At 37.5% G+C, this 19,024-nt stretch overlaps 1 protein-coding gene across 1 annotated transcript; it reads left to right on the top strand.

Annotated features, from left to right (window-relative positions):
* Positions 1-711: 711 nt before the first annotated feature.
* On the top strand, positions 712-18,453 carry LOC140154085 (serine/threonine-protein kinase Nek7-like; the record flags this gene model as incomplete). Its single annotated transcript, XM_072176694.1, has 7 exons — positions 712-776; positions 9,983-11,030; positions 11,549-11,596; positions 14,578-14,625; positions 15,876-15,917; positions 16,736-16,813; positions 18,272-18,453. Coding segments are annotated over exons 2-7 (1,215 nt in total), but the record flags the coding sequence as incomplete, so codon positions are not given.
* Positions 18,454-19,024: the final 571 nt, after the last annotated feature.

Consider the following 19,024-nt stretch of genomic DNA (forward strand, 5'->3'; position numbering starts at 1 on the left):
TAAGGCGCGGAGCGCACCAAAACTTGAGGGCGAAGAAAGTGTGTTAAGAAGGAGCGCGTAAAAGTTTTTGCATAGATTGTACGCACATTTTGATTGTGAAGATAAAGAATGCTTGCGCAGCGCGCGATGATTTGAAGTCACCAGCTGCAGCCCTCAATAATTCTATAACCCCCCTATTTTGGGTGTTAAAAAAATTATAACCCCCCTATTTTGGGCCTGAAAATTCTTCAGTATGACCCCCCCTTCCGAAGAAAATGCCAGCCCCTAAACACACTATCTGCGGTCCAGGCGGGCTGCGGTCATACCGTAAGTTTTGCCCGAAGTTTTGTCTGTTTTGACTCCTGATCCTACATTTATAGGCCTCCTTTTTTAGTCATCAAATATTTTATGACCCCTTTTCAAAAATTTATGACCCCCAGAATATTTGGGACCCACTCCCCTTCTGAAGAAAATGCATGCCAGAGTAGGAATTTTCCGGGGGAGGGGGGAAATTCCATGCCCGGATTCCATGAAAAGTAATGGACAAGTTAAAATTGCCTGAGTAATTGCTGGATTTTGACATGACGTCATTCTCTAGGATAAATCCCTTCAATATTACATGATTACGGGATCTTGACACCGTTACCAAAAGTGTCTTTACAAAAGCACCACTGTGTTGAGGCCCAAAGAACTCAGGTTTGCCAAGGCAAAGGGAATTCCCGTACAACATCATGTACGTACGCCTTGGTAGGGAAATGAGAACCGAATAGGCCCATATCTTTTGGTAAAATTTACAGGTAAGCAACCTCAGTTTTAAGTTTCAAATTAATTAAAATCATTAAGTGATAGTACAGATTGAAAATTGCAGGAAAATTGTTCTGGAATTGTAGTAACTCCTGAGTGGATGCAATTGAAGCTTCCTTGTCCACGTCAGGTTTTTGTTCATGTGTTTGGCATTGTTTTGGTTCCGAATTTGGCATTATCAGCAGTTTTATTATTTTTGATCCTCCCTTCGACATGTTCGAGTTTCATGTCTTAAAAAAGAAACCAAAAATATATGTTAAAACTCATCAGCTAAAAATTACCATGGCATCTGGAGTTATATTGTTAGCTATTGTTATGTACATGATATGGTACATCCAAATTGACCATGTTGACTACTATAGACGGAAACAAGACACTTCGCACCCTTTCAATTTCGGACCCGTGCACTTTCGCCCCTTTCAATTTCGCACCCGTGCACTTTCGCCCCCCTTTTTAAACCGGGGGTAATGTGCTGCTGTTGATTGATGATGCACGATCGATCGCTTCAACTCCCGGCGGTACAGTGGGGTGTTGTATGTGTATAGTATTGGTTGACTGTTGAGTGTTGATTGTCTGTGTTTGCAGTGCTGGGTCCAGCGTGTACAAAAGCAAATAGTATGTTGACCGGGATGTTGATGGACTCTCCGGTTCGATTGAATGTAATAGGTCTATATTATTACAATATATTAAATGGGCTTCGACTGAAGATTGGTATTCATTATGTTTTTGACTTGTTATTTTATTTAAATACTTAATAGGCCTGAATAGGATTGAATGTAATAGGTCTATATTATTACAATATATTAAATGGGCTTCGACTGAAGATTGGTATTCATTTTGTTTTTGACTTGTTATTTTATTTTACTTAATAGGCCTATTCAATTTAATTTAATTTTTATTTTATTTTAGGCCTATTTTTTATTATTATTATTATTATTATTATTATTATTATTATTATTATTATTATTATTATTATTATCTTTATTATTATTATTATTATTATTATTATCATTATTATTATAATCTTTTTATTATTATTATTATTATTATTATTATTATTATTATTATTATTATTATTATTATTATTGTTATATTATTATTATTATTAGAATTATGTTACCTTATTAGTTATTATTTATTTATTTATTTGTTTAAATTATTTATGCCTTACAAAATTTATATAGGGCCTAATATTGATATGGCCAAAAATTATAATTTATAATTTTATCCCATCTTTATGTTGCCGAATTGATCTTCTTTGACATGAAACTAATGGAAAAAAATATTTGGCAAATTTCTCAAAGACAAATGCTTATTACATGCAAAACAAACTCCTGTAGCAGCTTTGCGATAATGCTGTGCTGACTTTCGCCCCTTTCTTCACCGCAATTATTAGCTGCCACCCACGCCGAAAGCTACCGGTGTAACATGGGTTCAATTAATGCAATGGTAGCCTACTAGCCGACGGTGACTAGGCAGTAGCACGCATTATTCGTCCCAGAACACACCCGTACCGGATCGATTGCTTGACAAGTCCCCGGGACACTCGGCCGCGTAGTAATGAATTGACTTACGCGAAAGCGCCGGGTATGGTGTTGGTTCAATCAATGGTACCGTAAACAGACACGCTAAAAGTGCCATATGCCTAGTGACGACGATCGATTGCTTGACAAGCCCGGGCCCGCGCCGGTATAAACTTGTCAAGAAATACATGCATACAAAGATATTTATTTACGAACAATATGTTACGATTGCACATTGAGAAATATTACAATTGCATCCATATTCTTTGCCAAATATAAAATATTGTTAATCAGGAAAGTTTTCTGTTCGTTTTAATAAGAAATGTAAATAATGAACCAAATGTTTTAACTTTTATGTCTTTTAATGAATGATGTATTTTGTCTGTGTTCTTAATTAATTTAATATATATATTTCTACAAGTGTTACGTAAATTGTATAAAACAAAGAAATGTGAATACTTTATGACTTTTAATGAATTTTGATATACTTGATGTATGATTTTTTGATGTTTATGTTTTTAAAAAATTCTTACATATATAGGGCCTATGTATAATTCTACAAATTGTTATGTATATTGTTTTTATGACACAGGGCCCCTGTAATAGCAGATTTATCTGAAGGGTAACCCTGTATAAATATGGTTTTAATAAATAAAATAAATATAATTATTTGTGGAAAAATGCTATCCAATTCTGCATTGTAAATGATTGACATTAAATATTTATATGTTCATGATTCATTTTGTTTACTGGCCTGTCAATCACGGACTCATTATGACAATGCTTTATTAACACCACGGCACATCTTACGTGGTATCTTAATCCGCTAAATATGCCGACAATGTTAAGGCGGGATCAAGCGGAACTCGAAGATGTCAATAATGTAATAGCAGAGAAGATTTTCTCTGGTAATAGCATCTATTTCTTAGATATTAAAGCCATAATGTACGATCTTATAATATGAAATTGGTTAATTTTTTTCAAACCTGATTTTTTTTGGGCATATTTGTAATGTTTACATGCCCCAACTTGCACCTAAATGGAATCAGCCAATTTGTTGTCTTTGTAGGTCAACAGAGCAAAGTTCGACATATTATCATAATTTAAAAATTATGATAATATGTCCACCCATAGAACTGCGTGTTAAATGGTCAAAATAACCAGTGGAGTTTCTTGTACTTTACCTTGTTATTTCAACCTAAAATGGACAGCAACCCTTCTCGTCAGTTAGTGTAAGAAAGAAAGAAGAAAGATATTAGTTGAATAAAGAATAACAAAATCAAAATTTGACGGAAATCGTACATTAAGGCTTTAATAAAAAGATCGTGTAAAGGGGATGACTTTCTTTCTTTATTTTTCTTTTCTTTTTCGTTTTTATAGTGCCTTTTTTTCTTTTCTTTTTATCAAGAAAGCTGATTTGTCTTTTGAAACCTGTCTTGTTTTTGGATGTTACTGCACATAATAATTTATTTCTATCAATTATATTTGTTCAGTTCATTTTAATTTCTTTGGATTTAGTTTTTTTTTCTTCTTTTTTTTCTTCTTTTTTCCCCTTTTTTTCCCTTTCTTTCTTTCGTTCTTTCTTTCTTTCTTTCTTTCTTTTTCTGTTTTTCTTCTTTCTTTCTTCTTTCTTTCTTTGCTTTTCTTTCTTTCATCTTTCTTTCTTACACTTACACATTAAAGTATTTATTTTGGAATCAACTTAGCTACAAATATTATGAATTGCAACTAAACACAGAAACGCATGCATTAAAACACAGAAATATATCACAAATGAAATTCAGATTTAAACGTGATCTTATATAGTCGTACAAACCCATCCGCTCCCCCCCACATACCCCACACGCACCCCACACATCATATATACACCCACACATACACCCCTACCCCCATATACACAAAAATGTGAACACTGAACACAAATCAGCTAAAGATATAGTTGTTACATCATGTCAAAAACAAGTTAATGCTATACTGAAGATAGATGTAGTTTATCTTTTTACATATCCATGCGCGTATTTTTGGGGGGGGGCTTTGGGGGCGCCAGCCCCCCGGGGTAAAAGCAGGGGGCGGCGAAAATGAAGGGGCGGCGGAAGAAGAAGGCGGCAAAAACAGGGCGGCAAAAACGAAGGCGGTAAAATGAATTAGTAAACAAAAAAGGCGGCAAATATTGAAAAAATGGTACTATACATCGAAATGTGGTGCTTTTTGGCGCCCGCTTGAAACCGTTTTTTTTTTTTTTTTTTTTTTTTTTTTTTTTTTTTTTTTAATTTGCTCTTCACTTTTTCAAACGACCGAGAAAAAAATTGGGTCAACCTTTTCGGGGCTGTTGAGGAAGGGGCGGCAAAATTGAATTTTCTTCAGCCCCCCGGGGTTGGCGCGGCCACGGTACGCCACTGATATCGTAACGTACATGCGGTTTACAATTAAATTAAAACTCATTTTTCTTTTCTCTTATTTATATGTTCACGACTCATTTTGTTTTTTTCTTAATTTCTGCAACTGGCCTGTCAATCACGGACTCATTATGACAATGCTTTATTAACACCACGGCACATCTTACGTGGTATCTTAATCCGCTAATATGCCGACAATTTTAAGGCGGTATGTTTGAACTCGAAGATGTGAATAATGTAATATAGCATCTATTTCTTAGATAATAAAGATCGTGTAAAGGAGATGAAATTATTTCTTTCTTTATTTTTCTTTTCTTTTTCTTTTTTTTTTTCTTTTTTATAGTGCCTTTTTTATTCTTTTTTTTAATCAAGAAAGCTGCTTTGTCTTTTGAAACCTGTTTTGTTTTTGGATGTTGCTGCACATAATAAACAGTTTTAAACAATTAATTTATTTCTATCAATTCGATTTGTTCAGTTCATCTTAATTTCTTTGGATTTTGTTTTTCCTTTCCTTTTCTTTCTTTCTTTCCTTTCTTTCTTTTTTCGTTTGCATGATCAGGCTATAGGGGTCCGACGCATAAATGACATCTATCTTAAAGGAGTATTTCGTGATCCTAGTAATCATCTTTTTATGACATACATTTTCAGTAGACATGGTAGGTAGATATGCTTGAAAAAATCTTATTCCCAAAATTTCAGTTGATTCCGATTTTGCCTTTATGAGTTAGGCATGACTATGTGTATTACACTGCTCCACAGGCCACTGGTGTGTAATTCAAAATTGATTAAAATTTTTGCTAGACTAATTAATCTGCAAGAATTTTTTGGACATAAACATTATGTAGCCAGAGGTTTCCAGTGGTATAAAAATCTCAACTTTTTTGAGGGGATGATGCTGTGGATCACGAAATGCCCTTTTAAATAATTGCTTCCTTGTTTTTATTAGTATTATTATGTTTCTTTCTTTATTATATCATGTTTATGTTTCGTTTCTCTATGTCATTCTTTCCTAGATTTTTGCCTATTAGGCCTATATGCGTGTACATCATATTTCTTCATTGACTTCTAGCAAACACCACAACTCTAAATATACATAATTATTTCTGAAAAAATTGTGCAATCTGATTCTGATTTGTAAATGATTGACAGTTATCATAATTCGTTGTTTTTTAAAATTTCTGTAACTTGCCTGTCAATCACGGACTAATTATGAAGATTAATTTAAACACCACGGCACACCTTATTACTGAATATTATTATTATTATCATTATTATTATCATTGTTATTATTTATCATTGTTATTCTTCTTCTTATTATTATTATTATCATCATCATCATCATATTATTATTATTATCATATTTATATTATTAAATTAACTTTGTTTATATTATTATCATTATTATTATTATTATTATTATTATTATTATTATTATGATTATTATTATTGTTATTATTATTATTATTATTATTATCATATTATTATTATTATTATTATCATCATCATATTATATTATTAAATTAACTTTGTTTATATGTTTTGTGTTACTCCTCCATTGGATGTTGTGTCATACTTTCATTGTTTTTAATTTTAGCCATTGCTTGTTGACACTTGTATCCTTTTGGATCCATCCTTTGGTCGTCAGTTGGAACAAATTTTCCCTGTTTTTATACATATTATAATTAATAATTAAATATAAATTTATTATTATTACTATTTATTATTATTACTATTTTTATCATTGAATTCTAATTATTTCATTATTTTGGGTAAGCCTGCTGCTAAAATATCTGGCCTGTAATATATACTGAGAAAAAAATCGTTCCTCTATTTTGTTATAGAGTATCCTTTCTGGCCTTCCGTGCCGGGGTTAGCATGACTTAGTAAGTGCATGCCCGACGGCCCTACTATAAACATACTACGCCGCACCGCCGAGTTCAAGCAATCGATCGTGCATCAATCAACAGCAGCACAATACACGCGGTATAAAAAGGGGCGAAAGTGCACGGTGCGAAATAGAAAGGGGGCGAAAGTGCACGGGTCCGAAATTGAAAGGGTGCGAACCGTCCAGCATTCCTATAGACTACTACTAGACTGCGGAACTCAGTCCTCAATGATAGTCAGTCATTTATCTTTTGGTCGTTATATGACTATCATTTGAGGGACTGAGTTGTTATAATACATCTTCCGAGGTGCAATTTCAGACAATAGCTGGGGATTAGTTGGGCAGAGGTTATCAATTGAATCCTTTCATCATGACCACTGAAGCATAGTCAAGTCTGCCAAGGACACTCGGCATGAATTGAAAGACCATGTCAACTCTCGACAAAAGAATGCATGCATGTCAGGTCATACGACATCAATTTGGTGTTTGTTATGACACCAATTTGGTGTTTGTTATGCTCCTCGAAATTAGTACCTTACAGTCTATGTCTGGTTGACTACCAGCCGTGCCGGTACGCAAAGTTGTGATTTGAAAATGGGCCAAAAATTAGGGGTTCATTCATATATTTTCATGACTAAACGGTTGTTTATGCCCGAGGGCCGCTTGCGGCCCGAAGGCATAAATAACCGTTTAGTCATGAAAATATATGAATGAACCCCGTTCATACATACCTGAACATTTTGTGATTCTTATTTCATCAAAATAATAACAAAAAACTACCAGTAACATTATTAAAAAACACGATTTTCATGCATTTTCCCTACCCGGCGATCTCACATCCGGGATACCGGGCATAAACGCTGTTTATGCCCGGCTCTCGACCAATCACGCGCGCTGTTATATAGCGTGTATGTATGAACATGCAATTTTGTATGTTTTCTTTGGTGGCAAAATTTTACACATTCCTACACCTCAATGGTACCTCAATGGCAGGGTCCCCGTCGGGTCCATCCCACCTGAAATGTGAAATGATGCGGCCTTGGTGGAGATTTTAAACTGCATTCCATCACCCGTGTTACTGTTACTAGTACGGTGTTACACATAGACAAAAGTACACCCATCGAATGTGTGTCATCGGCCCTCAGAAACACACATACAGGCATAGAGTTCTGCAGTAGCATGTTTTGTTGACATTTTTTATATTTTTTTATATATATTTTTTTTTAAACATTTTTTTTTGTACTGTTTACTTCATTTGACAAAACTAATCCCATGCAATCTTAATGTTACGGTATGCAATCAAGTTTACTGCCAGTCTTACAATGAGGTAGAAAGTCACTGAATCATGCCATTCAAGTACCAATAATATTGATTACTTCAAGTGGCCTGCTGTTATGACCAGAAATGACCTGTGTGATTTTCATGTTATTTTGTAATAAACAAAACCATGTTTTCCTTGATTTTGGTATGAAATTGAGCAAATAGAATTCAATGTCTTGTCAATTTGGAGTTATAATTTAAGGGCAACTAAAACTGATATTAGGTAAGTTTTATCTGTTTGGAATCTGTATTGCCTGTTCTGAGGGAATTAATGCAATGTAAACAAACCCACCCATGGCTGATGTGGTGGACATTGTGTAGTGCTTTTCAGTACCCTGTTTTCCAATCCATGTAAGACAAAAGAGTGATGAAAGTTTACAACACAATACGATATAAAATTGATTTTTAAGCAGCTTTAATCCACCCAATTGAGCGGTCACAACACCAGTTTGGTGCAGAGGGGACCTCGTTGGGTTCGTCTATAGGCAGGTTTGATGTACGCTACGGGTCACTAGAGGCACAACAACAATATTGGAGCATGTGAAAATGAAATATCACCCACAGAGTGCTAGTATTCCTTACAAAGCATGGGTTTGAATGACGCGCCAAAGATTCACAGAGGATGATAATAGTTTTTAGTTAATTATAAAGTTCTTTGCCAAGACCAAAGGAAAAACTTACGTTTTTCTGCTGACAGTTTCGCCAGAAACCTTCTGGCTTTCTCAAAGCGATTGATGTTGTTATTGATCCATCTGCTTGGAGCGGGAATCCCGGCCGGATGTTATTGTTTTACCGGAAGTACTCCTGTCTCCAACGTTGGTCTTGAGCAGAGGATCAAAGATGTGGCTCAGAAAGAATGTCCCCCCGTCTCTGTTTACATATGAGGAAGAACAGGAGGGGAAAATCCCGTTCCTGGACACCATGATCGTCAGAAAGCCGGACAATACCGTGAAATTACTTTTGTATAGAAAAAAGACCCACACGGATCAATATCTGTCATACTCTTCGCACCACCCCTTGCATCAAAAAATTAGGTGTTATCATGACGCTGCTTGATAGAGGTGAGAAAATAATCACAGAGGAAGACGATAAGATCGCGGAAGAAAATCATATCAGAAAAGTGCTAGTAGCGTGCGGATACCCTAACTGGACCATAGACTAAAGTAAAATCACAAAGAGCTAACAAGGTCAAAAACAAGCCAAACAAGAAAGACAAATCTAATACGGACAAGAGCAAAGGTAGCATTGTAATTCCTTATATGGCGGGAGTCTCTGAAAAAATTAGTCGTATTATGAGAAAACACAACGTCTCAACGGCCATGAAACCCCATACAACCATCAGAAATGTGCTCGTTCATCCAAAGGACAAACAAGACAAAGAAAAAACAGCGAACTTGTACCGAAATTAATAAATCAGCCATCACAGATCACGTGTCAAGGGCTAACCATTTTAAATAGACTGGGACAGCTCATCAATCCTTGATAGGGAAGAAAACCGCAGGCACGATGGGTCAAGGAATCAGTATGGATTCGCAAGAGAGGAGACAACACCATGAACAGAGACGAGGGGACATTCTTTCTGAGCCACATCTTTGATCCTCTGCTCAAGACCAACGTTGGAGACAGGAGTACTTCTGGTAAAACAATAACATCCGGCCGGGATTCCCGCTCCAAGCAGATGGATCAATAACCACATCAATCGCTTTGAGAAAGCCAGAAGGTTTCTGGCGAAACTGTCAGCAGAAAAACGTAAGTTTTTCCTTTGGTCTTGGCAAAGAACTTTAATTAACTGTTTTTAAAATCAACAGACCTGATGAACCTCTTCAGTCAGATGATAATAGTTTGTTTGTCCTCCAGCGTCACATGACTGACTCTCAATGCAGGTCATTTTTATCAACCTTTTAAAACCTTTTGTGCAAGCTCCAGAAAGATCAAATGGTAAGAGTTTTGCTACCAACCAGTTGTACCAGTCCCCAAACATGTTTGTAATATGCAGGAGTGTAGAGCACCCTTTCTACTAAACTTACAAAATAAATTATAAATTGCTTGTCTACTTATAATTTTTTTTTTAACAGATCAAAGTAAGTTGGAGAATATAATGAGGACAACTATGTAGTGAGACCTGGATTGAAGAAAGTGGACATAATGGGTACCAATAATTTCAATACATTAGGAATCCAATTGGTTTGCATTGTTATGTAGCACATCTTATGTACATGCAATGGTACTTGTATAATATATTTATATTGGTATAAATCATTAAGATTTAATTAAAGATCCGCCGCTTCTTGGTGCAATTTAGTAACATGGCAGAAATGGTCAGAGATAGTTTTCTTTTTGCCCCAAATGATGTTGAACTGCAGGAAGAAATCGGCAAGGGGACGTACTCGCGTGTGTTTGCAGCTGCCTACAAGAATTCATCAGGCCAAAGGTGTAACGCAGCTGCTAAGAAAGTTAGAACTAGTTCCATGCAGCACAGAGAGATCCAAACAATGCAACAACTTGATCACACGAATATCATCAAATTTTACGGGGTGTATATTGTTGGGGAGATGGATGAAACATACATTCTTATGGAACTTGCAGAAAGAAAGGACCTGCGTTGCTTTCTCAATGGGTATCGAGTAGAAAAGCCTAACCCGGTGCGACTACCTCAGGGGCTAGTGTGGAAGTGGGTTACCGAAGCCGCTTCTGCTCTTGAATACCTTCATGCGTTGCATCAAAGTCATCGCGATATCAAATCCTTGAATTATTTAGTCATGTCTGATTTTACACTGAAGCTAGGGGATTTGGGACTCACCAAGAAACTGTTTCACACCGCTAATACAAAAGGTGGTGGGACATGTCAGTGGATGGCTCCTGAAGTAATATCCAAGCAGCTGAGATCACCAAAATCAGACGTCTTCTCCTTTGGAATAGTTGTATGGGAGACTGTCACGACAGATATTCCATTCTTCAGTATCAAGGGTGACTTTAAAATAATGAGGGCTATATGTGATGGAAAGCGGCCAGAAATTCCTGACGATTGTCCGAGTGAACTACGACATCTTATGCAGTGTTGTTGGGAGGCAGATTACAATAAGAGGCCTACAATGGAAGAAATTTGTGCAGCTCTAAAGCCATGTGAGTAGTTAACATTGCAGCAATTTAGATTTTTAAAATTTTGATGCTGTTAAAGAAGAGAAAACAAAAAGGATTAAACTTGTGTATTGAGTATTGAGCCAATTCCTAACATAAAAACAGAGCCAATATCAGCGCCGCCAAATTTAGACGCAAAAGGATTGTGACAGTATTCTTCAAGCGATCAAAAGTCATAACTGTAGTGTGGAGTTGATGAATTATGATGAATATGTAAAATCATATTTATTACCAGTCCAACACTGAGTATGAATATGAATAATATACATTGTATTTATATGAATATAATAATATAATTATATGAATATATAAATGCAACACTTTAATCACTTTGCTGTTTTAAAAGTTGGTTATTAAATATTCTTAAAAGAGAGTTAGATTAAACTTCAGCAGATAAAATGTCTTCCTTGTATTAGCTTAATTTCAAAATTCAAATTGCCTGACTTATCCTCAATGATGCAGGTTACAGGTTAATAACCAATTGATTTTTGTTTTGTTTTCAGGTATAGCTGGCAAGCCAGTATTTTCACCAGCAGATGTGAACCTTGAAGGTAAGTTTTATTCAAGGGTTGAATTACACATGCTCAAGTACAAAATAATCAAACATAGATTTGCAAAATATTTATGTACATGTAAGAGGCAAAGGTTGTGCCATATACATGTAGCAATATATGCTGACAGGCCAAAGTGGTAAGTGCCCATCCCATTTTCCTTGTTATTTTGATCAAACTCATCCGTGTAATTTCTTTTCAGGTTCGACACTCTTGCATACAATGACTCTGTTTAACTTTCTAACACTCTATGTCGGCACCCATTGATACACCTGTTGGAGGAATAAGGCTTTGTCAAATAAGTGCACAATGGCACAATCATGAGTCCAAGTCTGAATGTATCTCTATGTCACTTTGCCTTTGTTTATGTATCTACAATCCACAAAAAAAAGGTTGGCACACTTTGCCTGTCTTTTGGTATATCTCTTCCCCCGCTCCCCCAATTCAATGTTGGACTAAGCCATGTTGTCAACAGGTCCGTGAGACCCTCCAACATTGAAAGATGGGGAGTGGGGAAGGGTGAGATACTAGAAACCACAGTTGTGTTTGACCAAACACGAATATCTATGCCCGTGGCCCACACTCTCTCTAACACCCCACCAGACCATCACTCTCTTATACTCCACCAGACACTCACTCGCTCTAAAACACCACCAGACTGGACCACACTCCCTCTAATACCCCACCAGACCCGCACTCTCTCTTATACTCCACCAGACACTCACTCGCTCTAAAACACCATCAGGCTGACCCTTACTCTCTCTAATGCCCCACCAGACCCCCACTCTCTCTTATACTCCACCAGACACTCACACGCTCTAAAACACCAACAGGCTGACCCATACTCTCTCTAATACCCCACTAAGCCTTCACTCTCTCTTGTACTCCACTATACACTCACTCTCTCTAAACCACCACCAGGCTGACCCATACTCTCTCTAATACCCTACCAAGCCTTCACTCTCTCTTATACCTCATCAGACCATCAAAAACACCACCAGATTGGACCACATTCTCTCTAATACCCCACCAGACCCTCTCTCTTATACTCCACCAGACACTCACTCGCTCTAAAACACCACCAGGCTGACCCAAACTCTCTCTAATACCCCACCAGACCCTCACTCTCTCTTATACGCCACCAGACACTCACTCGCTCTAAAACACCACCAGGCTGACCCAAACTCTCTCTAATACCCCACCCAGCCATCACTCTCTCTTATACTCCACCAGACACTCACTCGCTCTAAAACACCAACAGGCTGACCCATACTCTCTCTAATACCCCTCCAAGCCTTCACTCTCTCTTATACTCCACCAGACATTCACTCGCTCTAAAACACCACCAGGCTGGCCCAAACTCGCTCTAATACCCCACCAAGCCTTCACTCTCTCTTATACTCCACCAGACACTCACTCGCTCTAAAACACCACCAGGCTGACCCCAACTCTCTCTAATACCCCACCCAGCCATCACTCTCTCTTATACTCCACCAGACACTCACTCGCTCTAAAACACCAACAGGCTGACCCATACTCTCTCTAATACCCCAACAAGCCTTCACTCTCTCTTATACTCCACCAGACACTCACTCGCTCTAAAACACCACCAGGCTGGCCCAAACTCTCTCTAATACCCCACCAAGCCTTCACTCTCTCTTATACTCCACCAGACACTCACTCGCTCTAAAACACCACCAGGCTGACCCCAACTCTCTCTAATACCCCACCCAGCCATCACTCTCTCTTATACTCCACCAGACACTCACTAGCTCTAAAACACCCCCAGATTGGCGCACACTCTCTCTAATACCTCACCAGACCCTCACTCTCTCTTATAATCCACCAGACACTCACTCGCTCTAAAACACCACCAGGCTGGCCCAAACTCTCTCTAATACCCCCACCAAGCCATCACTCTCTCTTATACTCCATCAGACCTTCACTCTCTCTGAAACACCACCAGACTGGAGAATACCCCTTTAATCCCAAAACATTGTGTCCCTTTAAGCGGTTAACCTCTTAACCCCATTATGCGTCTTGGACGTATATTTGAAGCCTTCATCATTGCAAATACAGGTAGCTACCAAAATGCTACCTATTGCGATACACTGTGTTAACCGGTCGTACCTATTTTGCTTTTTAAAGCAAATGAACTTTGACCTCTGGGGTTGCGGCTAGCATAGCATACTTCTAGGGTCATAGGCCATCATTGTTCCAAGTATGAACCCTGAGGGCGCTATAGTAGTTGAGCTAGAGCTGTTTGAAATTTTACACATATTGCCCCCTGTAGCCCATGACCTTTGACCTTTGGTAATAGGGGGGAGTCTGTACTTCACATATATAGCATGCATGTTTCCCTCGCCTCCCCAATTTTAATAGGGCACGCATTTCCATTGTTTAGTGCAAGTGTGCCAACTATTAATTTCGCGGATTGTAGACAGTAGCTAGATCAAAATCAGACCATGTTTTCCCATGAACCCCAGCAGGGGTGTAGCAAGTGGATGGACAGGGTGGATGTGGTCCAGGGGGCCAGAGGGTTCAGGGGCCCCTAGTAAAAGCGAAAATGCAATGAGGGGGGATAATACTTTAATAGAAAGAAAGAAAGATGTTAAAAGGGCCCTGCACTGCTCCTTGTCCATGGCCCCCAAGACCCTTGCTATATGCCACAGTCCCCCAGGACTGGGTGTATACACAACCAGGTATTGATCTGATCAGGATTGGCTGTGAATACTCTGACATGATCTGCTCCACATGCATTAAGTTACCTTCTCTTTTTCAAGGAGTAAATTTCCTATCTTCAATGTATACAAAAGATGCATTCAACGATTTTGAACTGGGATATTCTTCTGGAAAAAAATCATCAAACTGTTTTTTAAAGATTGCATGTTCAACGTAGGCCATTGCATGTAATAACCCGATCCTCATAGTTTTTGAAAGCATTTACTACCTGTTCTTTTTGTGTGTGTTTGTTGTTACAGTGAAAACTACTATGGGCCCACCAGCAGCATCAGGAACACACGGTACTAGTAAGCAAATGTCTTTTTTAATATTCATATTATACATGTACCAGTAAGATGTGTATGCTGAGAGAGGTAGTGTTTCCTTGGAAGATACTCTCACTTGATGATTGACAACACATTCACACACTCTCACTCTATTTTTTTAATTACATCATTTTAGTACTTGAACCTGTGATTATCATCTCTCTTCTGCAGTCATTTGTTAAATGTTTCATCCATGGAGTCTACATTCCTTGACAAAATGTGTTTGATCAATCAATGTGTTTTTGAAGCTTTAAATGGCCTCACAGTTACTATGGAATTCACTTGTGAAATGTGCAGCTTAAACCCATTCTTATTCCTCTCCAATCAATGTTTGTTACTTCCATGACAGCAGAAACAAAATGTCATGATTCAACATTGAAGTAAGGGGTTGGACCAATGACAAACCACAAGTTCAAAGTGATCCAACAATGTTGGATTTCTACATGGGCCAGGATCTAGAAGTTTGTTTCTTGTTTGAACCTGTAGTACTGAAGATTCAATGGTTAAAAGGCCAATAAAAGTGGATTCCTTGTTTCCCAAATTATATTTAAAAAAATGATTGAGTAGGTCACTATTTCATTATTCGATAGATAAATATGTGATGTATCATGTAATCATGCAAAATTAGTCAGAAGTCGGGAAATATTGATCTTGAGATATAGCCAAACAAAGGAAATATTTCCTTTTGTTACCTTTTGTTTTGGAAAGTATCATATCTTTTAAACTAGTTGTCTAATTTCAAAGCGGTTTGCTGCAAAATATAGTTTGCAGATGCTTGTTACAATCCAACAAGAAACTGAAAATTGAATATGACAGACTCAGACTGATTTTGTTTTATCACACCATATATGTTCATACTTTCATAATATTTGTCACTGGAACTCGCATACATGTACATCCAGCAAAATAGAGCCCATCAAGAAGTACCTTGCATGACCGATCACAATTACCTGTGCAAAATCGTCAATTGATTGAACGTACCATGCAGTGAAGGTCTACAGAGGTGATAATAATAAAATGTAAACATATCAATGCAGACAATTATAATTAGCAGACAGCGATTTTTTTTGCTGATAGTCTACTCTTATGCCCATTTGAGTATCAAGTAATGAAATTGATTGAGAATTTATTCTGACCAGAGAAACTTGCATTCAACTTCCATTAGCCCAAGTCTAATAAATAGTTACTGTATTATTTCTAAGTACTTGTATTTATATACATTTTTTTTTCAGATTCTTTGATGATGGACTTGGGGACTGGATCTGCTATCCAAGGTAATTTTGATGTGCCAGACAAATGTAAATGATTGCTTGCTTGATTTGCTTGAAAAAAAAAAAGCAACCCCAAAACATCTAGTTTTATATAAAAATTAAATATTTCCTCCGTATCTGCAACTTAATATATTGTGGATTTTTTGTATATAAGTTGAATTAGACTTAGAGTAGAGAGTCAAGGCTCACAATTAACACTATAGTAAAACTGCCATTTTGAATTGTCAGGAATAGGGACCAAAATGAGTATATATCTGAAACCTTTGCAATGCTCAAGTTCAAAGATACCAATCAAAGTTCAACAAACAGCTATGGCCTAATGTTGAAGTTGTTTTATTAGTTTCTTTATAGCATGAACATTGCAAAGTTCTACATTGATGAGGGTGGGAGGTGTTTTTTTTAACTGTATGTAAAATTAGCATTGTTAGTAGTTTTCTGTCTTTTCCAACAGTGCTTGTTGGAAAGGAGGAGGCCGTTTTCTTTTTTTCGTAATTTTGGGTTTATACTGGGGGAGGGGCAAGAGTTCTGACTGGGGGCATTTCCCCTCCAATGCCCCCCAGGTGCCACTACTGGCTCTAAACATTTTTATGTTTTGGGGAATTTTAGGGGGAAGTACCCGATCTTGTCTGTGGAATGGATCCGCCCCTGATCAGGTCAATTAGACTCTCATTTGCGCATGTGTTTTTTCGAGTGATGCCTTTAAGAAGAATCACTCTTGCTCCTCTTCAAAAGACAGTGCCTGCATTGTAATGTGCTGCTACTGAGTTGTAACAGCTGGAACTGTTGAACTGTATGTAATTTCTGATATTTGATATTCCCAGATGTTCACATGATGACACAAAGTCCTTGTGCTTCAAGAGAGCAAATAGATGGAGGGGGCGACACTCTACCTGGAGCAGGTGAGTTAAGCTATACTGGCAAGGTTAAAATTAATATAATGCAGCCTTTGAAACTTGATTTCCTGTTGCCAGTCACTTTTTTCAGCTCAAAAAGTCATAACGAGACAACTTTTTCCTTACTCATTATTATTCATAAGCAATACTTTGGGCGCCACCCATACATGTACATAATGCTAAAGTAAGCAAAATGAATAGGGGATCACCGAAGACTGAATTGTGTATTCTCTGCTTCTGAAATAATTTTGCGGCCTGTTTTCACTTCGAAGAACACTGAAATATTTAGAAAACTTTTTACAAAAAAAGTACAATTTTACCAAGTAATGATTCTTGGTTGACAAACATGGGCGAATTTTCATAACATGTGCAAGGGACAGGAAACAGGAAATCAAGTTTCAAAGGCCTAGTGAACAAAGTTGACCCTCCATGGTGTTAAATGGGCTGTAATGTTGGCAATCCTGTGTGTCCTACAAGAACCTCCCCATATACACCATAGAAAGCTAGGATTTTGTAGATAGTTCATGCATTGAGTGATAAATTATCTGGCTACAAAGAAGCAGTAACATGTTGTTTTTAATCTGTAAACATTAATATGTAGGTTAATATGCTTGTCCAGCATTTCGGATTCAAGTAATACATACCTCACAACCCATCTTGGTGGATTCATGAAGAGCACAAATTTAATATGTCATTGCACGGTATGGGTTATGAGCACTAAATGTGAAATAAAAGGGCAAAACAAGTCAAGTTTTAGTGAAGTACTTAAATACACCGATGCCTACAGTCTGTCCACATAGAAGAACAAAGTAAATAGACCTCGGAAACTGAGGGTATGAGAATAATTATTTCAGTGCAATGCTTCTTTGGCGCGCCAATTGCTGCGCGATTTGTACTTGCCGAGCGCACCACGCTCTTTACGCGTCGAATCGCGTTCATGTGTGACGCAAAGCATCGACCCCCGATGCCACAGATTTGGTTTGTACTTCTATGTGGACAGACTGTATACTATCATACTGTAGGTTCACATTCATGGATATGTTGAAGGAAATTGAGGTTAAAAGTGTTTGGTTTTCATTCTTTGCCTTTATTTATCCACACAGATTACGACCTTTAAAAATACCCAAAATGGACTATTGCAGTTGAAATCCACACACCCTCAATGGAAGACATGTTTTTAATATCCAGACAGGGAGTCACGTGGCCATTCAGGTAATCCAATTTGAAAGTCACACTCCCTGTGTATGAGATTAAAGTCATGTCATCTATAGGTGGTAATGGATTTCAAATGAATCACCCCAATTGTAAAGCTGAACTACAACAGAAAGTATGACTTCAATCCAGTATAACTTTTGAAAAGAGTGCAGTATTTTTACTCGCTGTAAAATGAGGCCTTGTGGGGTTTCACAGCATGTATGTACATCACCTGTGTTGCAATATAAAGTGTTATATACTTTCTTGTAGCTTCTATGCCAGGCCCACTTACTAGCCATCCATCCACAAGCCGGTCCATAAGTCATGTATCACTAGGAGACCAAACACCTATACAGATGCCTGTACAAGATACACTAGCACCTGGAGATTCAATTGACTTGGGACAGCATCAACAACAGCTGCAGCAGCAGCAGTTTCAACAGCAGCTACAGCAACAGCAACAACAGCTACAACAGCAACAGCAGCAGCAACAACATCAGCAACATCCGTTTGGATTCTCTTCATTAGCATCGCAAGGTTTGTCTTTGTTTTATTTTATTGTTAGTTACCAAACTAAATTTTAAGATGTCTTACTCAAAATTTCTAGAGAAAATGGAGATAAAAGAAAAAAACACACTATTAATATCATCTGCAGACCTGCCAACTGTCCCTCGATTTTGAGACGTCCCTCATTTTGAGGGACTGTCCCTCATTTGGGGTTTTCCAAAGTGAAAAAGAGGGTCAGTCCTGCTTTCTGAAAATTTCAGTGATGGCAAATTTAAATGTAAGAATACATGTACCAGAAAATGATGCAAATTTCACTTTAAAATTTTGCTATAGCATTCACTTTAGTCTATTATTTTGATAAATTAAGACCTGCAAAACCTTCCCTGAATTCTGAAAGTATTGCACACCTCAAGTCTTTGACTTTGTTGGTACCTGGTTTATGTACATGTACAAGGTTTTGGCCTCAATGTCCCTCTTGCTGACTTTGTTAGGCTGGCAGGTCTGCATCTGCAGTGG

This window comes from Amphiura filiformis, chromosome 6, assembly GCF_039555335.1.
Source record: "Amphiura filiformis chromosome 6, Afil_fr2py, whole genome shotgun sequence".
Lineage (NCBI taxonomy): Eukaryota > Metazoa > Echinodermata > Ophiuroidea > Amphilepidida > Amphiuridae > Amphiura > Amphiura filiformis.